Here is a 23,269-nt window from a genome sequence, read left to right as displayed (position 1 = left end):
CTCAGTCTCCCATCTTCAATCACATCTGCGAATTCCTTTTGCCCTAAGGTGATATATTCACAAGCCCTGGGTACTAGGGCTCATACAAATTTGGGGGTTGGGAGCTATTGTCGTGCTTCCCACAAATTTCCTTACAAAAGGAACAATAAATTATACTTCTTTATATATCTCCTGCTGCCAAGCAGAGAATAATATTTACATTGAATTGAAGGTTTTCTAATAATATATGGAACAACAATCTTATATTCCAAATAATGTGTGACCTGGGCCTCTGAAAAGCATCTTGGCTATTATCAATCTTCTGCATCACCTTTTCCATTTACAATTATGTTTTGGTTCATTATATCATAGTTTTCAAAGGGGTAATGTGAGGAAGCTTTCTAATACTTAGTTACCTGATTCTTGGCAGGAGCTGTGCAGTGAATACCGTAACTATATAAGGAATGGACGACTTCCCTGCACCAGAGAGAATGACCCCATTGAGGGCCTGGATGGGAAAATCCATGGAAACACCTGTTCCATGTGCGAGGCCTTCTTGTGAGTAGATTTTCAGCCAATTGGTGATTTGGTGATTGGAGATGATACCTTCATCTGGGGCGGGCAACAGAGAGGATATTGGAGGTTTTCTCTAGGAGGTAGAAATTGAAGGCTATCTTTGAATTGAGTTTGGGGGTTTCCTATGATAAAGCCCTAGAGTTAGTGCATTTCTTTGTATCAGTGCTCTGAAAGGCACTTGAATCACCATCAAGGGAGGACCATGTGCTAAGGGGAAACTCCCCCGAGCTAATGGCATACAAGGATGGAGATTTCTGTTCTCTGCATACGTACTGTCATGAATAACCTAAAGATGTAATCATTGGGCCTATCAGTTGAAAATTTGCTAATATCTAGTCACTGTTTTTAAGTATTCTAGCTGCATTCTGGGGAGAAGGACAAATCTCTATTTTCTAAAAGAAATATGGTGAAAATGTATTTGCTGGCTCACTGTGGCATGTCTTATTGTTTAAGCAACACTAAAAGCAAGAATAATCCGGGGGTGTGCATTTGCCTTTTTACTCCCAAGCTCAGTTGGTTGTGATATGGAAGGAATGGAATATTTCTATCTGGAGAGACTTCCCCTTTAGGATAATATGTACTGGGTGCTGGGAATGATTCTTTCCACCCATTCTCTCCTATAGCCAGCAAGAAGCAAAAGAAAAAGAAGCTGAATCCAGAACAAAAGTTAAGAGAGAAACCGAAAAGGTAACTGTCCTGGAGTGTTCAGACCACAGTGAAAGAATGAGGTTTTGTAGTTTCTCTTTAAAAATAATTCCTGAAATTACTGAAGCCTGTGTGAGAGAACTCAAGGTTCATTTAGTCCTGGGGTTGAAGAAATTTTCTTAAAGGGCCAGAAAGTAGATATTTTATATTGTGGTTGTTTGCTCTCTGTCACAGAGTCTCTATTTGCTATTGTAGATCTAAAGCAAATGCGCATGGATGTGTTCCAATAAAACTTTATTTGCAAAAACTCTGGTGGGCCATATTTGCTCCCAGGCCATAGTTTTACTTGCAAACACCTAATTTAACTTATTCCCATATTTTTAAGTGACAATTTAAAGCAGATAGAAAGAAGTACTTGCTTAGAAACGTAATGGGGATATTGATGTCAGAATCCATGACTTCATATTTCAGAGTTTTTACAATTGAAACATGGAAACAATGGAATCCAAACCTGGACTCCCTGATACCGATCTAGCATTATTTCTTTTTTTTTAATTTAATTTTATTGTTTAAAGTATTACAAATAGTAGTACATATATCTCCCTTTTACCCCCATTGACCTTCCCCCAGCCTCCCCTACCCCCTGGCACATGCCCTCATCCCACCCCCCGAGTGTCTTGTGTCCATTGATCTAGCGTTATTTCTATCCCACCATGCAGTTTTTAGATGGCCACATTTGGTCAAACTGGGTTTGTTTCTTGCTTTACCCTTAAATATTTCTGGTGCCAGCAGTTTGGGGGAAAATAGAAAAGCAACTTTCCCAAATAATATTTTCTTGATTTAAAAGGACTAATTCCAGTTAGATTTTTTCCAATTTTGGGATCATTTTCTTGCCCCCACCAAAAACTATTGACATTAAAAATAATTTCTAAACAAAAGTATCACACTTGGAATTCTGCTTGATAGTTGTTTTTTTTACAAGTTTATTCCCCACAATTGTGGGTCCGGATTTTAAAATGATATGATATGCTCATCTGATCACTTTTCAACATCTACAAGAGGAAGTTCTTCAGAATCAGACTATTTCTTATTTCATATTAGCTACTACCAACAAACTGTCCTCTCATACCACATTTCTTTTTGATAACTATGACCAGTTAGGAAATCTGGCGGCAAACCTTAAAGCAGAGCTGGGAGAAAAACTCACTTTTGTCCTCATTGAGTTTGAACTAAAAGATGCAAACCAACAAATAAAACCCCTCAAAGTCAATCCTAATTGATACTCTATGATCTTAAGTGATTTCTTACTCTCTATTAATTCCTCAGATAATTCTGGAACGAACATTTTCTGAGTACCTCTGAGATGTCAGTCATGTGTATTATTTCATGTTATTCTCTTAACAACCCAAGACATATATGGAATACTTAATGCATAATGGTCTTTATTATTTTAACCAAGTGGAATACACTTCCATTTTATAGGTGAGGTAACTGAGGCACAGAGAGGCACCCCCCCATCTGAGGTCTCTTGATGGCAGACTGGAATTGTAATTAACAGTATGCAATAGCTGTCAAAATGTTAGTGCCTGTCCAGACACACCTGGCATATTATGTTAGATTCTTTAGGAAAGGGGAAGAATTCAGAATGAGAAATGGTACAGATGATTGAAACAGAATGACTGAGTATCTTGGATGTTTAGCTCTTGGAAGAGAACACAGGGAGAAGGACAAGAAAGCTTTCTCCAAACATGTGAAGAAAATTATTCTCAGTTTCTCTGAGGGAAGTAAAATAATTGGACTTTGTTTACTGGTCTAAAGAAACATACTCATCCTAATTGTAATGACATCTTAGAAGAATCAAACCTAAGACTAGGGATCCTATAGGATTTATTATTTTCTAAGATTCTCCAAAAGTAGCACTATGGCTAATTTGTTAGAACAATCTAATAGAAATTTTGGAATGAACTATATGGAGGGTAATGGATTCCTTATTCCTCAGGTATTCCTGTGCAAATTAGGTAACTTCTTGGCGGGCATGATATAAAGGGGATTTAGATATAGTATGATGGTTGGACCAGATAAACTTTGAAGTTCTATCTAAACCCTTTTTTTTTTTCTTCTATGATGTGTCCAGTGTTTTGTGGTGTGTTTTTTTTATTATTATACAGAGATGGACAATAAAACCCAGAGTAAGAAATGTGACCAGTCCTCAGAGAACCCACTTTATTAAAAGATTATTGCTTGCTTGTGATTGCAACTTCAGTCTGAATTCAGGGACTAAATCTCAAGGGGGGGGGGGGGAAGATATGCCACCTTTTAAGTCCTGTGTGCTTAGTAGGGATTGAGCAAAACAATTGCCAGAAAAGAAATCCTTAGGTCATTTTCCCTTTTTTTTCTAGGAAGCACTTATTAGGAACCCAACAAAGCAATTTCCAAGAAAATACTCAGGCTCTTACCTTTTCTCCTCCTTTTAGGATACATGCGGTGAATTTCGGAGCCTAATGCAAAATGGAAATCTCTTTTGCACACGAGAAAATGATCCTGTGCGTGGTCCAGATGGCAAGACCCATGGCAACAAGTGTGCCATGTGTAAATCAGTCTTGTGAGTGTACAAAGGAAGCCCCTGCTGTGGGTCAGCAGAGTTGGGGAGGCAAAGAGCTGGGAGATAATAAATATTGCAATTCTAGAAATAGACAATATATTAGATTGTTACTATATTCTCCATTAGTTCTGGGGTGGAGCCTATCAATAGATCACAACATTTGTCTCGATAGAATTGTTAGTCCTTTGCTATCATTGGATCCCTTTTCTGGATTATTTTTAAATTTCCTCTGGGAAGAAAACATGCCAATTTAAAAGCAATCTAACTACTCTATCTATATTTTTGAAAATACCACATTTTTAGGAAATGAAAATTAGCTCTTTACACAATGTTTGGAAGTACAACTACATTATTTGTCATTCAACAGTCATTTACTGAACATCTACAATGTATAATGTGTATAATGGTTTTACAAAGATGAATGAAAGAATCTTTCAAGAAATCATATAGTTCATTAGACATAGACATGGGCATTAGTTAATATAATATGCTGCTAAATGAAAAATGAGGTAGACAATATGTTATACTACTTCAGGGAAGGGAAAGTTAATAGTTCAGCTATAGAACTTGACCTTATAATTTGGATAATATGAGGACAGGACTGAAAGGAATGAGAGCAAAAGAAGGGAACAGCATAGGTAAAGATGTAAAATTAAGAAAACTGTTATATGTACAGTAAAGTGCAAGTTTTTAAGTTTAGTTAATACTTAGCCACTTCACCATCTTTGAATGCCAGATCAAGGATTTTCAGTCAATCCTATATAGAGTGGAAAGGCTGCTAAATTTTTAAGTAGTAGATGAATATGATTCCTTTAAGAAGATTCATATGTCAGCAGTATAAAGGAGAATAACAGAAGGGAGGGACTAAAATTAAGAATACTCCGGGTGGTGGTAGAGGTTCGCAAAGACCCAGTGTAAAGTCACTGGAGCCCGGGAAATAGGATAGAAGGCGAGCGGATCAGCATGGGAGATACTGTGAAGGTGAAATCGTTGTTATGTGGCAACAGCTATCTGAGCCGACCAAGAGGGAGCAGTGAGAGGTGACTGCAGTGTTTTGTTCTTCATGGAAGGGAGAGAATCAGGAGTAAGGACACATTCGGTAAAGAAGATAGTTATTTTTGGACCTCTTAAATATGAAGTAATTGAGAGAAATACCTGGAGATTCAGTGAGCCTTTATGAAATACTAATTAATTGCTCAACTGGTCTTGTTTGTGATTTGTATATATTGGTTTCCTTCTATGGCAATGAGGACTCCGCATAATTCATCTTTTTATTTTCGAAGAAGGCCTGCAACATACTAGATGTTCAATAAGTGCTGGTGAATTCTGTACCAATCTAATTTGGCCAAATGATGAGAAATGCATAGGCATGCACTCCACTCTGTAATCTATTATCCCCTGCCTCCCACTTTCTAATTTCCAGCCAGAAAGAAAATGAAGAAAGAACGAGAAAAGAAGCAGAAAAGCAAAGAATTGCTACAGAGCATGGTTCCAACGGTGGTGGTGGAGGGAAAGCTCAGGTGAGAGATACCTCTAATTTCATAACCAGGGTGAGCTCACTCATTGACAGTAGGACCATGGCAAAGGCTATGGTACAAAGTGAATGTGTGCAGTGCTGAGTGTGAAAATGTCCTTGGAAGAACAGTGGGCCGTCCCCTTAAAACATTAGGGTAATACCTCAGCAATTTTTAGTCTCTCCAGTGCTCATTGTGTCCTCTTCATACCTGGAATAATCAATGTGATGGCCTTATCCCAGTCTCCTGGCTTCTCTTTCTACAGACTAGCTCTCATGTCAATATGGATCACAGGAGAGAACATGGTGTAAACGTGGTTTCACATCAGTGTTACATGCTCTTCATTTTCTTTTATTTTTCTTGCTTTCCCTGAATGCAGTCACTTTGTTGAGGTATATTTTCTGTTGGTCCAAGGCAGCATAATATGGTGAAAGAGCATAGTTTTTGGGATCAGATAATTTGGGCACAACTCTGCCCCTTTCACTTAAGACTTGTGAAGCATTCGATCAGTTACTTCATCTCACTGAACCCTAGTGTCCCTGACTTAGCAGTACTCTTACAGGGATAATATACAATAATTCAGGCAAGTGTTTAGCATATTTCCTGAGATATTCTTAAATGTCAGCATGACAGTGTTGCATATAAGCCCACGCCTTGAGTGTGTGAACACAATTTCATAAGATTATAGCCCCCCTATTCCTCTCCTTACAACCTTGGGATATCAAGACCATTTCTTCACTTCTAGATCTGACACAGGCCCAATATTTGCCTTTGACAAATTTTGGTGTTTCTCTTTTTCTGTCTTTTCTCCTTTAGGAGGCTGAGTTCTCATTCTCAAGTAATAGACCTATGAAGAACCTTTGTCTGTCTTCTCTATACTCTGCTCAAGTATATCTTCCTTGGCATTTTGCATAACTTTATACTTTCTCCCAACATTCCTTTTTCCTTCCTACAGCAGAGGTCAGCAATTTTTTAAAAGTCCAGATAGTAAATATTTTGGGTATTGTGGGTCATATAGTGGCTGTTGCAACATTCAACTCTGACATTGTTGTGGGAAAGCAGCCATAAATAATATCTAGAATGAATGAGGGTATTTCAAATTTTATACATAAAACATTGTATATAAGAACAGGCAGGCAACAGGACAGATTAGTCCTGTAGGTTATGTGATAGCTGACCCTTGATCTATGCTGTTAAATTTCACCAACTTTGTCATTTCCCTGTGTGGAACATTAAAAGCAGCAAAATTAGGCATGACAACTGACCATCATAGGATATGGGTGGTCCCAGCCCACTTTTTCCTGTAGATAGCAATCCTAGATCTTATATTCCATGTAAGAGAAGGTTGATAAGAACATTCCTTACTCAAATTGTTTAACAAATTTAATAATGATACAACAGACCACGTAATCCAGAAAACCTGTTCTCTTCTCTCTTTTTAGGACCAATGTGCTGAGTTTCGGGATAATATGAAAAATGGAAAACTCAGCTGTACCAGGGAGAGTGATCCCGTACGTGATGCTAATGGCAAAACATACAACAATAAGTGTTCCATGTGTAAAGAGATACTGTGAGTACTTCTATTAACAGGCATGTCTGAAAGATAGCCACATAGTCCTCCTGAATGAATGCCTAGTTCCCTACATGAAAACTATTCTTTTTGTTAATTCCAAAATACTATTTCTCCTGCTTCCCCTAAGGAATGGTAAGAGGTTAAAAAACACATGATCCTAAGTTATTTCTCCATCTTTCTTCTATCATGGGCTCCATACTTTTAAAAAATAACATTATAATAAGTTGACCTACAAATCAAGGTAGCAGAATGGTGAGTTAATGGGGAATTAAAAATTACAACTTATGATGAAAAGGTGAAATAACTGAGGAAGCTGGACTTTGAGACCTGAAACTTGCTTTAAATATCTGAAGGGTTAATATCAGAAAGATGTAATGAATCAGCAGGCTTGTTCTGTGTTGTCCTGAAAATGTGAAATAAGACTAAAGGATAGAAATTACAGGGAGATATATTTGGACATAAATAAATAAAGGAGACTTTAAAATTACTTGAGTTGATCTACCTAGAATATCTACCTGTGATGAAGAAGCTTTTTTTAAAATATGTTTTTATTGATGTTAGAGAGAGAGGATGGCAGAGGGATAGAGAGATAAAAACATCGATGAGAGAGAAACATTGATCAGATGCCTCCTGTGCTCCCCCTACTGGGGATCAAGCCCACAACTTGGGCATGTGCCATAACTGGGAATTGAACCGGGGACCTCTTGGTTCATGGGTCGACGCTCAACCACTGAGCCATACCAGCCAGGCGAGGAAGCTTCTTAATAACCCCGCTGGCTGTCAATGATGGGGACATGCAGAGACATTCTCTGTTCAGGAAGAGATCTAAGATACATAAATTCTAAGGGGCCTTTGAAACCTGAGTACAAGATGACTAAACCTGTTAACAAGATGACTATTGATTCTTTTCTAGGGAAAAACAAGCAGATGGAAAAAATACGTATTCTGGCTATAGAGCAAATGGGACTGAATCAGCATCAGGAAAGGTGAGTCATTAACTAGGTTTTGGCAAGAATGGTCTTTCTATAAGTCAACATTTGGCTATCAAAAATATGTGGAAAGAAGTGTCATTGTTGCCAACCAAGATCTTGCCCTTAGATCAGAAGCCATCATTAATGTAAATATCACTGGTAACTTGTTCAGTGTGGAAATTTAATATCAAATGGAAATCTTACAGTCTTATACTTTACAAAGCACTTTTATAAATAGTAGTTTATTTAATTCTCTCAACAGCCTAGTAAAATTTTGAGTCAAAATCTTCAGATTTTCTTCTTCCCCCATCCCCTCCCCGCCCCCGCCCCCCCCCAAATACAAGCAAGAGTTTATTTAGAAAGTCATAGAGGTAGGAGAAGTGAGCCATGGAAGAAATGAGCCAGCTGAGCTGCGTGGGCTCAGGGAACAAGTTACAGCAGCAAAATAAAGGCCATTAGAACTTAGGAGAAAGAGAGAAGCAAGATATGCCTGAGGGAAAGGGAAAGGCATGGGCATGCTCCATAGAGAGAGCCGCCCAAATCTTCAGATTTCAAAGCCCAATCAAATACTGTATGAAAACAGTCATACCTAATGTAATCTTCCATTCTTTTCAGGATCCCTGTGATGAATTTAGAGGCCAAATGAAAAATGGACAACTTATCTGCACCCGAGAAAATGATCCTGTCCGTGATTCAAATGGCAAGACACATGGCAATAAGTGTGCAATGTGTAAGGAAAAACTGTGAGTATTTTTTCCAAAATGGGCCTTTAAAATAGAACCAGAGTAATAGAAGCAACCTATGAGGGAAGACGGGGGTGGGGGGTTGGGAGTAAAAGAGAGGGGGCAAGAGATCAACCAGAGGACTTGTATGCATGCATATGAGCACAACCAATGGACACAGACAATAGGGGGGGGGGAGGCTGTGAGGGCATGTGCTGGTCGTGGGGTGGCCGGGGAGAGGTCAATGGGGGAAAAGGAGACTTATGTAATACTCAAAACAATAAAGAAATTAAGTTTTAAAAATGGGCCTTTAATTGTGAGTCTTAAAGTATAATGATCATTTCTCATCAATTTGAGAAAATGACACATTTTTATTTATTTATTTATTTATTTATTTATTTAATTAAAATATATTTTATTGATTTTTTACAGAAAGGAAGGGAGAGGGATAGAGAGTCAGAAACATCGATGGGAGAGAAACATCGATCAGCTGCCTCTTGCACACCTCCTACTGGTGATATGCCCGCAACCAAAGTACATGCCCTTGACTGGAATCAAACATGGGACCCTTCAGTCCGCAGGCTGACGCTCTATCCACTGAGCCAAACCCGTCAGGACGAAAATGACACATTTTTAAAGACAGATCTAGTAATTAATGAGTGGTTGTCCACTTTGGTTGAAATGTTTCTTTCCATTCTTTTCCTCCAGGGAAAGGGAAGCAGCTGAAAGAAAAAAGAAAGAAGACAACGACAGGCAAAACACATCAGAAAGGAGCAATGAAAAACAGGTAATATATGTCAATACTTAAATTTGATGGTTGTTTGTATGGTTAATTTATCCAACAAATATTTATGAAATGCCTACTCTGTTGTAGTCATTATAACTATAATAATGGTAAACAAGAAAGACATGGCCATGTCTTGCAAAGAAATAGCATGTTAATCAATGCCCTAAGAGCACCTCTGATGCAATTACGACCATCTATAGGGCCAGTGACAGTTGTCAAATTATTGTTGTTATCAAGTAAATTTTTTTTCTGAAGTTTTAAGACAAAAACAAAATAACCAAGTGAAAGTTACAAATAAGAAAGCATGTATCATTGGAGCTCATGATGATAAATTCTCGACTTGGCATTACAGTGCCATCTTGTGTTCAGTTTTGTACTTTAACCCATGATGTCAATGTTTTACAACACCTACGAAATATATGACACAGCACCCTTTCTTATAACCCATCTCTGAGCTCCAATTAGAAGAGTAAAATTTCCCCAGGAAAGTTTTCCCATTAATGAGGCAACTTTTCACTGTCTATACTGACTAAACAAAATGAAACTTAGTAGTAGTTATCTTTTTAAAAATATGTTGAGAATATCTGCTATGCATTTTGGTAAATAAATGGTTTTGCGAAAAGGCTTTATTATACAACTTCAAGTGATATCTACTGGCCATTTATTCTATTTGTAATCCTGGTCAATTTTTTTCAATTATTAATTATCTATTTTAAGAATGGAAAACAAAAAAATCCTCTCTCTGTATGTATATATAAAAAATGTCCAGATATTGTGTGTGTGTGTGTGTGTGTGTGTGTGTGTGTGTGTGTGTGGCAAAAAGGGAGCTGTAGTCTTATCTACTCATGCAAAGTGAAATAAGCTTTACAAAGCATTTGCATTATCATATTTAAACCAACCCCAAATCTATGCAGTGGCTGGTATTTTTCCAATTTTACAGTTCAGAAAAACTCAGAGAAGATAACTACAGACAGAATAAATGGAAGATCCAGACATTGCACCCATAAAGCAAAGGTTGCAATACAGGAAGATGAATGCTATCATAAACATATATGTATTGTATGCTGAGCACCTGGAAAGGGAAATCATTCTGGTAGCTTTTAAAAATGATAGCTGTGAAACATTTAATATGTTAATCAGATATTGAATTCCAGAAAAAATTTTAAATGCTCAGCAAAAGCAGCTATAGAGTGGTCTATGGACATCACAATTTAAAGAAAGAAGGATAAGTATAATCTAAATTACTGGCAGTATTTTTAAGGTACTCTTTCCACATATCTACTTTGGTTCTTTGGGCTTAACAGAAGTTCAAGAAAAACTTCTATAGATGTCCAAAGCTTTCAACCGAGGCCAGATCCTGTGGACCCAGTTCCTTTGGCTTCTTTTTAGGAACGAAATAGTTTCATTTTCTCACAAATATACAGGAGTTTCATTTTCTGCCAGGTAAAAGCAATGAAGAAAAGGAAAACAGTGTGGTTATGAGCAGATTTTTTTTATCACAAATCCAACATTGACTTTAGTTACTTATTCTCTCCAAGCCTTACATTTCTCATCTGTAAAATGGGGATAATGCTGTTTATTGTAGGGTTTTTATGACAACTAAGAAATCTATCAGAGTACCCAACAAAGAACCTGGAATATAATGCAGATTTGATTAAAATTTTTTTGTTATTGGGGAACAAAGCTAAAAGTTTACATTTTAGTATGTTTTGCCCAAACAGCATCTTTTAGTTCATTCTGGGGTTATTTTTTCTGTGTGGAGTAATGGGTGCAGTTGTAGAGAGACAGGTTTTGGGCTCAGCCTAATAGAAAACGGCATAAAAATGGTATGGGCTGCCTTAGAAGGCAAATTCCATTGGGGAAAGACAGTTATTTGAGAGGGATGTTGTGGAGAGGATCCTAACTTCCTGAGCATATATTGAATAAAGTGCCTTTAAAACACATCCCATCTCTAAAATTTTATTTTCTCTAGATGTCTCCCTGAAGTGTTTTGAGTTTAGACCTTACCAGCCAGTCCTGTTTTCAGTTCTTCAGACCAGACTATTAACATCTTGCTTTGCTCCTTTTGGCAGGACCAGTGCCATGAATTCCGGAGCTTGGTGAGAGATGGAAAGCTCTTGTGCACCAGAGAAAATGACCCGGTCCGAGGTCCATATGGGAAGATGCACGTCAACAAGTGTGCGATGTGTCAGAGCATCTTGTACGTGAGGAGGTTTATTGGTCAGTTGGATATGTTGTGCCTGATGGCCAAAAGAAAGCCCAACCAGTTCCTAATTTAAAAATCCAGGCACTTAGAGTCACATGTGACAAATACAATAACAGCTCCTCCCTTGAGAAGAGGACAGTAAGTTTCTAGAGCACCCTCACAAGAAATTCATTGTGATGTTGAGCAGCATGTGGGATAGCGGGGAGAGCTAGTGGATTGTGCCCAAATTATTGGCTTTCAAAGAGGAAGCTTATCAGCTGAGTAACGTGGGACAGGTCAATTCCCTTTACAGAGCCTCGGCTCCTCCTGTATGTGAAGGGAACAATAATTTCCCAATACAGTTTTTATGGGCATTTGAGGAGATAATATTAAACATGCTTATAAACTTTAAAGCACTAAAACTATATAATGAACAATCAATACTGGAGAGTTTAGTTGTGCTTTAATTAGAAAAGTAAAAAGGAGAAATGAAGCAACTCTCTATATGAAACCCATAAGTAGATTCTACTAGGGGAAAAGAGTAATGGCCTGAGAGGATCATATGATTCTGACAGCATAGTAATTGGATTGAGGAAAGTTGAAAGCATTGCCATACATTATGAAAATTCCAACAAGCAGAATTCATTAGTAAAAAATCAAACAAAACTATTTTAGGTATTTTTGAAGCATGAAAAAACTCTTGAATTTGTTAATGTTTAGAACTGCAGAAATACTTGGTTTAAAAAATTCGATAATAATCCTGGAAAAACTACCCTATCCTTTTTTATTCTGCAGTGACCGAGAAGCTAGTGACAGAAAAAAGAATGATGAAGAAAAATCACACAACAAACCTTCAAATGATAAAAAGGTTATTTCTTTAAAAATATGAAGAAAACTATTTTACTTTTCATCCTCAGATCTTGAATTCTACTCCAGTGTTGGGATAATGCAGATGCTAATGTTTTATCTCAAAGAAAATTGATTTTGCCCATATTGTCGCTTTAGGCATAATAAGATTTTTTTTTTCCCTGGCTCTGAGGTTTCATGTTTTTCTCAGTTTTGTAGAGAATTCTCCTACAGTGTGTCATTACTTTAGTCCAGTGGTCGGCAAACTCATTAGTCAACAGAGCCAAATATCAACAGTACAACGATTGAAATTTCTTTTGAGAGCCAAATTTTTTAAACTTAAACTTCTTCTAGCAACACTTCTTCAAAATAGACTCGCCCAGGCCGTCATATTTTGTGGAAGAGCCACACTCAAGGGGCCAAAGAGCCGCATGTGGCTCGCAAGCCACAGTTTGCCGACCACGACTTTAGTCTCTTATCTTGGGAGAAATGTGGGTTGAAAAATAAAGGGTGAAATCCTTTTCCTCCTCCCCCTGCATGCTTATATCTGACACTAAATGTGAAAGGAGGTTTCAGGTGGCTTGCTGACATTGATTTAACAGCGCAGGAATTTAATCGAATCGCAAAGCCTCCCCTTCTGTCCTTGATGTCTTTTTTTCTGTTTTCTCCAGATGATTTTCTCAGCATCAACAAATCAATAGCATGCATGCATGATGCTGCCTTTTCTGTTTGCTTTTCAAGACTCCGAAGAAGACATCGTCATTCAGTCCTTTAACAGTGATAATCAATCCCATTTGTAGAGTTAAATTCCTGTGAGAATGTCCTTTGGCCAAGGGTACACCCCGTGTGGCAAATAGGGGAAAGGAAGGATAGAAGGAAAGGCCATGAGAGACCAGAAGGTCTATCAAGCATTGTTTTATGTTTCCTTGCATTTGCAGGACCAGTGCAAAGAGGGTCAGAAAGGAGCAGAGGACGGGAAGTCTGGGCATTCCTTTGCCTCCATTGCCAGGATAAGTGCAGTGAGTCTGAGCCCAGAGCCGAGACAGGACCCCTCAAACCCAGTGTGAGAAAACCGCCAAGCTAGAGGGAACAGCCACGTTCACGTCTTTCTCATTTTCCAGGACGAGTGTGCTAACTTCCGGAGGTACCTGAGGAATGACGAGCTCCTTTGCACTCGGGAGAATGACCCTGTGCGTGGTGCCGATGGAAAGCTGTATAAGAACAAGTGCTACATGTGCAGAACTGTCTTGTGAGTAAGAGTATCCTATGACCCCTTCAGCATGTGGGGGAACTGCATTTGTAGAAACTGCCGTTTAAATAAATATGGGGTCCTTAAACTACGTTTTTAGATTCAAGACCCTTAATTTGACAACACCTGATATAGGAGGAAGAATGCTTGGATTTGGAGACAGGAAATCCAGATGTAAGATCTAACCGTGATATTTACTAGCTGTCACTTAAAAAAGTTTTTTCATCTCTCAGGATCATAATTACAAGAAATTTTTTCAGAGTTTTGTTCCAACTTAGATCAGACTCAAAAGAGAAATATATATAAGTATATATTTATGCCTCCAAATACATAAAGTCAATCTCCAAAGTTAAGGGATTTGTTTTTGAGAAAGGGTTTCTAAGTTATTCTGATGAACAACCATATTTGGGGACCAATTGGCATGATAGATAATGATGACAATGATCACCACCACCATCATCAGTATTCATTTAGCTCTTTGTAGAATATTGCTTTTTTTTTGAGGAAGGAATTACCACTACTGCCTTTTTTATGTTATAGAGAATCTAAGCTCAAGGAATTTAAGCAACGTGTCTAAGGTCACACATCTATTACGTGATAAGAGCTCTAAACCAGAGCCCTGCTATGTACTTTCCTTAACATGTCACCCTGGTCACTCTCTATGTGCTGTGTTTGAACATAGAATATTCTAGGGTTCCATCCTATTTTATTAGAATTGCTTAACTTCCCACTGGAAGTTATAGGAGCTAGTTTTTGTGGACATAACTTTTAATTACTTTTTATTTTCTTTTTTTAGTCAAAAGGAAGCTTTGGAAAGGGCAAGACTTCAAGAAAAGCCATCCCAACCTAGATCTTCCAGTGAGGAAGACATCCCAGATTCCCCCAGATCTTCTCTGGTAAGAATGACTCTTTCAGGAAAGCTACTTATTAATTTAATTTGCTTATTAATGGGGGGGTGTTGTCACTGGCCCCCTATGGATCTCATTTCCATCGAAAGGCCTGGGAAGGGCTGATTCAATACAGCCTCAAGTCCTTTTGCCCATATTGTCTCTTGTGACTTCAATAATTACTTTATTAATTCAAGGAAAATAGGACTTATAACTTTCCCTCAACTCAATGCAAGAACTGCTATGACTTGTTAGTCTATACTTTCATTATCATTCACTTCACAGCATTTCTATATTCTGATTACTTTGAGTCATAAGTTACATAAAAGTGTTTTATTTAATTTCTGATTACCTAGAAACCTTATCACTGTCACATTTATTATCAGTATTATCCCACTGGGATCATAAAACTTAAATTTTATGACCTTAATTCTTTGAAATGTATTGACACTTGTGTAACAGCCCAGTAAAAGGTTTATTTGATAATAATTTCATGTGTACTTGAAAAGAATGTGTAATCTGTAGTTGTTGGATATAGAGATCTATGAATATCACTTAAGTTAAACTGGATAATTTTGTTTTTCAAATATTCTATATCTTTATTTTTGGCTATGCTATCAATTACTGAAAGAAGTATGTTAATATTTCCATTTATGTTTGTAAAGTTACCTATTTCTACTTTTAGACAATTTTTTTTTATCATATATATTTTGAAACTATATTTTAGGTACATGCATATTTGCGATTGTTATTAATAAAACTATTATTTTATCATTAGAAATTATCTTCTTTATCTTTGCTAATACTTTTATCCTAAATTCTACTATGTGATATTAATATAGATATCTAGCTATCTTTTGTATAATGAATGTTTGCGTGTATATATTTTCCATTCTCTTACTTTCAACCTATTGGTTGAAATAGAAATATTTATTTAAAGTATACTTCTTATAAACACTATATAGTTGAGTCTTTTTGTTTTTCTAGTATGATAATCTCTGTTCTTTAACTGGAGTGTTTATTCTTACTGTTATTTAATGTAATTACTGACACAATCGTATTTAAGTCTTCTATAATTCTGTTTTTAAGTTTGATTTTCCCTTTGGTCCTCTTTTCTTGAATTAATAAAGTTACTATTGAAATCACACTTCTAAAAGACTACAAAGAACAAATATGTTCCCTCTTCTACATGAAAGATATATCTTTAATTTTGGAAAACATACTGACAATTAACATATACTGAGCCCCTAGTGTGTGCCAAATACTGTGTTATGCATGCATTTAAATGCATTATTAGATTTGATCCCCTAAAACACCAATATGAGACAAGAGCTATTATTATTCGTGCTGTTCAGATGAGAAACGAAGGCTCAGAGAAGTGAGGTAAATCTTTCCTCCGGTTTAGTGGCAGAGCTGGGACTCAATAGCACATGCAATTAACTAATATTTGCCTCTGATTAGTATTTTCCTTTCTAGGTTGCATATAACCAGCACCTTCATTTAAGATAAAATAATATTATTTTTTGCATGATTACCATCCTAGAATCCTTCCTATGGATATGTCTCATTTATCTGTGCCCAATATCACGTAGAATTTTGGCTTTCTTATTGCTTTGTTCTTCCTTATGTCTTGATTTAGCTACTTATCCTCCCTAGTCTAAGGAAGCCAAATCCAGGAGGTTAAATTTACGTAATAATGCTATGAAATAAATAATGTGAGTTTGTTTGACCTATGTGACAGTTTCGTTACTAGTCATTTATTCAAATGTGATGGAGGAAATCAAGGGGACTTTCCCCAGCTCATCCCTCTTGAGTGCTATGGAGCAAATCTGATTTATGTTTTGCTTGTTCAGGATTCTGAGATGTGCAAACACTATAGAGTATTGCCCAAGATGGGTTACCTTTGCCCAAAGAATTTACAGCCTGTCTGTGGTGATGATGGCCAGACATACAACAATCCATGCATGCTCTGTCATGAAAACCTGTAAGTATACAAGTCACACCATTATATCTTTTAGTGTAGAAGCTCTTGTCTATAGTGTTTCCCATGGCAGTGAATGGATAGCAATTAGAGGTGTGCTGCAACCAGATGACTAATCATTGCAGTTCAAATCACATTTTGTGATCATTATTATCTAAAATAAAGGAGATCTGATGTTATCCCTTTACTGAAATTGGTTATATGTTTTACTGAGTGGAAGTGAAAGGAAAAAAGTGGTAGGGTTACAACAATTAGAGAAAATCTCTATAAGCTTGTGTATACTTATGGGAGTCACCCATCCTTTGTCTAATAGAAAAAGTTGAAAATCATTGCTATACAGAGTTAGCCCAGCCTGTAATCGCTAATGGGCCTTGGACTACCTGATAGTCACAGATTTCCCATCCTCCCTAAATCTTCTTCTTGGAGCAGGAAGGGTTACCTTCCTGAAAGCTCACTGGAGCAAGTGGCAGACCTGGGGTCGGCTCTGGCTTTCAGATTTGTAACTATCTGTGATCTGTGGGCCTGTTATCTCATCATGCTGAGATTCAGCTGCTTCACTGGAGAAGTGGAAACAGTTCTTTGAGTCAACTGACTTTACAGGGTTATTGCAAATAATTATTATTTTAAATTAAATACAAAGGATTTGTTTTAAGACTGCATGTATTGGTGGTAGCTTTGTTATTGTTTTTCTGTCCAATTGCTATCTGACACTCACCTCCATCCATATTCCTCACCTTTTCCCAGCCTCCATTTGACTAGCTTTAAGTGAGAGCATGGTGATAAAACTTAACTTTTCCACCTCACCCCACTCCAGTCTTACATGACAATCTATGGATATTCTATCCTTCTCAAGATACTATAAGCAAGGTCCAGAATAGGTGGATGGGCCCAATTGTAGAGAAATATTTGAAATTACATATATGTCCTTTTAAGTTAAATAACTCATAAAAGAAAAAGCTACTCTACACTTCATATACTTAGAATAAAATCTGAATATGAGAGTTTTATGTGATCTCACATCTGCAGACTAGGCACTTTCACATTCACCCCTCTCTGAGTTCTCACTACCTGCCATGGAGTGGTGATAGCTTCACAGAGTGTGAATCTGAAGCTCAGAGGGTGCAGGTAATTTCTTTAAAGTCACATAGCTAGGAAGCAGATCAGACAGGATTTTAACCTTGTTGCTTTGGGAATAATACAGTTTTCTTTCTACTATACTGCTGTTGTACGTCAGGCAGTACTTCCTTTAAAAATTGGAGGTCAAAAATTCCTTTGATAATATGAAGAGAGTTAATCTTTTCAGAAGAGAAAAGAAAATGATGTGACATTAACAATATTTATGCATAATGTCTATGGACACATTAATCTTTTGAAGTCCATCCATGGGTCTTAGAGAGTTTTAAGAATTAAGGAATCTTCTGTTTAAGAGATGAATACAACTATTCAGAAATTTGTTACTATGTAATGCCTTATCTTTAGCCCAGAAATCCTTCAATTTCTCTTTATTGTAAATGTAGCCAATGTTCTGCAAACATTCTATTAACTATATAAACCCATAACAAGTGAATTTCTATTTCAAGGAACTTTGCAGTGAGAAATCCCAATGATAAAAATATTAATAAAGGCATGCTTCAGGAAGGATTGTTTAGCTAAAGATAATAGAAACTGGGAGTATATATTATGAAGAGAAAATTTAGGCTATCCCAGGCAAAAGGAAACAGTATTGGTTTCTGTTGTTTAAGAGCAGTGGTTCTCAACCTTTCTAATGTCGCGACCCTTTTAATACAGTTCCTCATGTTGTGGTGACCCCCAACCATAAAATTATTTTCGTTGCTACTTCCTAACTGTAATTTTGCTACTGTTAATGAATCGTAATGTAAATATCTGTGTTTTCCGATGGTCTTAGGCAGCCCTGCTAGCGGTTCTCAACCTGTGGGTCACCTAAGACCATCGGAAAACACAGATATTTACATTCCGATTCATTAACAGTAGCAAAATTACAGTTAGGAAGTAGCAACGAAAATAATTTTATGGTTGGGGATCACCACAACATGAGGAACTGTATTAAAGGGTCGCGGCATTAGAAAGGTTGAGAACCACTGTTTTCGAGGAATCTAGAGGGAAGCAATTTCAACTTGAGAATGCCCAAGACAAAATGAACTATCTTGTTAGACAGTAAATTTCCCATCACCAGAGGCAAACAAGTAGATGTTTGATATATAATATTTCTTAAGTAAGAGGCCTTAAAATTCATATCCTTTAAATCTTTCTAATTCTAAAATATAGACTATATGATTAAGTCTTGTTATACTTTATAAAATATATTTATATGTCTATATTCTCTATATATTTTATATGTTTATATAAATACATTTATGTGAAATATATTTTATAATCCCCAAGTCACATTATCAGTACTCATTAAAGTCCAATTTCTCTCTGGGATCACATTTCCCCATCTGTAAAATAATGGCTTTTGGACTAAGTGATCTCTAAGTGTATTTCTAAAATTTAACAATTCTGAGTATACTGTGAGTGAAATATGACAGAATAGATCCAGGGATGGGGAAAAAGCTGGAGCTAAGTGAGGAGAGAGAGACTAAATGTGATGATGCCTACTAGAAAGGAGTTGAATGCAGATCCCAGGACCTACCCCTGATTTCAGTTCTGATTTGATGTTGAAATATCACCCACATCAATCCTTGATGTTTTTCTTTCCCCATCTCTGAAAATTACTCTGTTCTGTTTTAGAATACGCCAAACTAATACACGCATACGCAGCGAAGGGCCGTGTGAGCAGAGTAGCATCCCAGAAACAACACCTCTCAGCGTGCCAGCATCTGTAAGTACATTGGTATCCATGACTGCGGTTTTTAGAGCCAGTTGATGAAGATAATTAAGTAATTGCTGAAATATGTGGAAATAATAATATAGTAGATAAAATTTAAAAATGTATACTGGGATCCTTAATAGTTTTTTTTAGTAGTGATATCCCTATCAAGAATTTCACAGAGTAGGTTTTCTTTTATGTGGTCTACAATAAAAAAACGAGATAGAGACCAAGAGAGGTCAGATAGCAACAGAACTGGATTCAAACCATTTCTGTGTAACCCCCAAATCCTTGCATTTTACATCGTATTAAATGATCTTCCCTAATGAAAAGTTGACCTTTTCATTTAAATTCCTACAAGGATGTTTTGACACACATTATTGAGTTTGACATTCACCCTGGTGATTTCATTTGAGGAATCCTTTCTTTAGCAAGATGATATGTAACGTGGGGGGAGGGAGAACTGAGAATATTCTAATCAGAGAATTTATTTTGTTACCAGATAAATATGGACTCAAATTCCAGTTTTTGATGGTCTTCATATATGAGACCTTTGGCAAATCACATAAATATTTAAACCAGCAATTCTTCACTGCTGTGCCAGAAGAATTTTTAAAACATGCAACATCTGACTATGTAGTCAGGGACACTGACCTCTTTTCCTTTAGATTGTCAAATTTAAAAATGGCAACAGCCAACACCACAATGGCCATCCAGTGTGAAAGAATCAAAATTATACTTAAATTTTTGTCAGGTTAGCAAAAGATATATATTTTGGTATGCCGCAGAATTTTACTAATTAGTTTATGTGTGTCATGAGATGAAGAAGGTTGAAAATCGCTCATTTAAACTAAAGATCTTACTGAGTTACTGAAAGTATTCAAGAAGTGCTGACTTTTAAGCATTTGGCACAGTGTCTAAAAATTAATGGCATTTATTGTTATTATCACTATTATTATTATGACTAAGAGACCAAAGTATGACTAGCTTTAGAGAAACACACACTGGCACTGTGTTTATTTTTAATCACTTTAATGAATTCTCTTAATAAATTTATATTTGATATTCACAGAAAATTTAATTAAAGTAAACAATATTTAATGAATAGATAATTATTTATTATTATCCACGTTGTTATTTTACTCCCTTCCACTGCCAGCTTTGGCAATATGGAATTGGAAACTGTTCTGCCACATTTGAGAATCTTAAGCAACACTACATGAGACCATACTCAAAAGAACTACTCAGTGGTGCTTGATATGGGAAACTGGAAAAACAGGAGCTATAAGCTGTTTCTGCTTTCATACTAACAGCTGGAAGGCAGGTAGAATAGGTGGAGCATGGGCTGAAATCAGGACATTTTAATCTCTCATTTGGGCTTGAGAAAGACATCTATCTACTCTGGGTCTTTACATGTCTATAAAGAGAGGGTTTCAATTTTTGCTCCAGTCCCCATATTGTGTTTGCTTTCTTGTTACATATAAACTCTTAGCGATTTGCCCCTCATTTTATTGATGGACATACTGTCCCCCAAACTCACAAACACACCTGGTCACGTATATCCTAGAACAGGAAGGGGGAAATAATCTTTATATAAATTTTATAGACCACACCTTAGGCACACCTTACTGCAATCTCATTTAGACAACTTGACAAAAACTGCTTTAGGGGGAAGTTGCCATAGGAACATATGATAAGATGTATTTATTCAAATAATGAAGAATCTTGCCAGGCTAAGCACAAAACATTTGCAAGGGAGTTCCTTCCTTTCATTTTTGGGTGTATTCTTTCCACCAGAGGTATATATCAGGCATTATTAATGACAGGAATTATTTATGATGTTAGCTGATAGATCAAGTCATTAGAACAAAAGGTGTCCTGGGTGTGATTTCAGTTCCCTCTATGATTCAGTGCTGTGATTTGGAATCACCAAGGTGGTATGGGTGGGTCATGGCTCAGCACTGCTCTGGTAACTACTCTGGATTCATATCCAAGAGGTTGGAACCTATTGCCTGACCATTGTTCCTGGGTAGAAGATAATCTAAGAGAGCCTGGATTCCGAAGAATGGAATAAAAGGCTTTTCTGGAAAAATAGATTGAGGGTCCTGGAACCCATACTTTTGCTTACTCTCTAAGAAGGACTTTCTGTTATACAGTAACTGCTAAGATGAATGTAACCCTTTAGAGTTTCATGTGCTTTTTCCTTTTGCATCCTCACAATGGTCCTGTAATTAGGGCAGAGATCATTATCTTTCCCATTTTACAGAAAATCATCCTGCTAGAAATCCTGCAATTTATCAGTGGTATTCAGTATTGTATCTTGAGTCCAATGTAGATCTTCTGACTTTATTTCTTATGTTCTGTCACCATTTTTTAGGTATCAGGAGATTCTAAGCACCTGGGGTTCTGGAGAAGGCATTACCTCAATTAGATAAAAATTAGCTACTTTGGAAGGAAATTACTATGTTAAGGAAAATACCAATACTATTTTGTGTGGTGAATAAACAATGCTACTCAATTTAATGACAAAGATTTTCAAGGATTTAGCAAGACCATAGCTTGAGATTTTCTAACCAAAGGAAGTCTCACAATTTTAATTTCAATGTGAAAGTTGAAATGGAGGTTTGAGTTTGGAATGATAGTGCTACTAGGGCTCCAGGTGGTAATGTGTAGTTATATGGAAGAAAACTCCCTGAGGCACTTTCCCCCTTTTAAAAAAAATTTGTGTTGATTTAATGTTTTAAATGTTGATGAAAGAGTATATGAATATTGGATGCATCAGACAAGGAAGGTAGCTGGTTATATTCTCATGGCCTAAGACAGACAGGGACTAAAACATTAGTGTTAGAGGAACTGGATTTAAGTTCTGACCAAATGTGAGACTTTGGGAACTCACTAAACTTCTCTGAAGCCCAGTTCGCTCCTCTGTGAAATAATGTTAACAGCACCTCTTTGCATGAGGGTCCCATGTAATAGAGAGTAGACTTCATTTTTGCATCCACCTCAACAGGGAGTATGTTCTAGGTGCTCAATAAAGGCTCATTGAATCAATTGAATAAAATGTGAAAGTGATTTTAAATTGTGAGTCCTTGATAGAGTGCAGGAATCTATGGATTTCTTTGATTATGGTACAGCTATGAAGGTACAACCCACATTTCTACAACATCTCTGCATTTCTTCCATCTAACCTACTCATCTTCTCTTCTAGGTCAAATGATGTGAAGATTGGTGAGAGCCATGAGGGACCATTTATATCTTGATTCTGACTTGCCTACCTTCACCATCTGTATATACAAAGAATTCTTCAGAGCTCGTCTTATTTACTGTAGAAAAAATAGAGACTGTTGGGGGAATGGACTCACTGACTTTCAGTCTTCTCCATCTCTTTCCTCCTAGATTCTGCGATCAGAGGGCACAGAGACATCCCCACTCAGTCTGTGTCCACAGACCCTCTGATCACAATGCTGTCTGTCCAATTACTTGTTCAATAAAAGTAAACCCAGCAGAACACCCTTTTCGGGATTTCTTTGCCACTGCCTGACAAATAGGAAATTGTTTTTTACAGAAGTTGAATAAACTCTACCCTTTTGTCTGGCTAAGCCCATTGGTGAACAGAAAATTGCTCACTTTTTTTCCGATTCAAGTTGTTGTCACAGTTGGAAACAGAGGTAGGGAGGTATGGGCTCCCAGGCAGCCAGCAGCTATATAAAGCCAACCAACTATGAATGAACTTCACCTTCACTATCTGTCACCTTACCAGCTCCCCTATCTGGCATCTCTATTTCTGTAAATAGTATAATTACCTCTCAGTGAATAGACCTCATTCAATGACACAAACAAGTAATTTTTCACATCTAATAGTGTTGTTTCTTGACAATGAATATCTATATCAGAGCATTGGTTGCATATTCTGGGAGAAGAC

General features: G+C 37.0%; 1 protein-coding gene across 2 annotated transcripts in view; it reads left to right on the top strand.

The window, feature by feature from the left end:
* Window positions 1-22,619, top strand: part of SPINK5 (serine peptidase inhibitor Kazal type 5) — a gene marked incomplete at both ends in the record, with an annotated part of 69,748 nt that extends 47,129 nt beyond the window's left edge. The window contains 16 exons of one of the 2 annotated variants that reach the window (XM_080673928.1): window positions 410-537; window positions 1,179-1,242; window positions 3,675-3,802; window positions 5,226-5,322; window positions 6,759-6,886; window positions 7,803-7,875; window positions 8,476-8,603; window positions 9,291-9,369; window positions 11,442-11,569; window positions 12,350-12,422; window positions 13,339-13,419; window positions 13,522-13,649; window positions 14,446-14,545; window positions 16,390-16,520; window positions 19,269-19,359; window positions 22,556-22,619. In XM_080673928.1, coding sequence (XP_080530054.1) covers window positions 410-537; window positions 1,179-1,242; window positions 3,675-3,802; window positions 5,226-5,322; window positions 6,759-6,886; window positions 7,803-7,875; window positions 8,476-8,603; window positions 9,291-9,369; window positions 11,442-11,569; window positions 12,350-12,422; window positions 13,339-13,419; window positions 13,522-13,649; window positions 14,446-14,545; window positions 16,390-16,520; window positions 19,269-19,359; window positions 22,556-22,564 — 1,566 coding nt within the window. Of the gene's footprint in view, window positions 1-409; window positions 538-1,178; window positions 1,243-3,674; window positions 3,803-5,225; window positions 5,323-6,758; window positions 6,887-7,802; window positions 7,876-8,475; window positions 8,604-9,290; window positions 9,370-11,441; window positions 11,570-12,349; window positions 12,423-13,338; window positions 13,420-13,521; window positions 13,650-14,445; window positions 14,546-16,389; window positions 16,525-19,268; window positions 19,360-22,555 lie in introns of those variants that run through there. The other variant, XM_080673929.1, reaches the window with a different exon arrangement.
* Between the last annotated feature and the right edge of the window lie 650 nt (window positions 22,620-23,269).

Source organism: Plecotus auritus, assembly GCF_963455305.1.
Source record: "Plecotus auritus genome assembly, chromosome: 6".
Classification (NCBI taxonomy): Eukaryota; Metazoa; Chordata; class Mammalia; order Chiroptera; family Vespertilionidae; genus Plecotus; species Plecotus auritus.
This window is presented reverse-complemented; position numbering and strand designations above follow the sequence as displayed.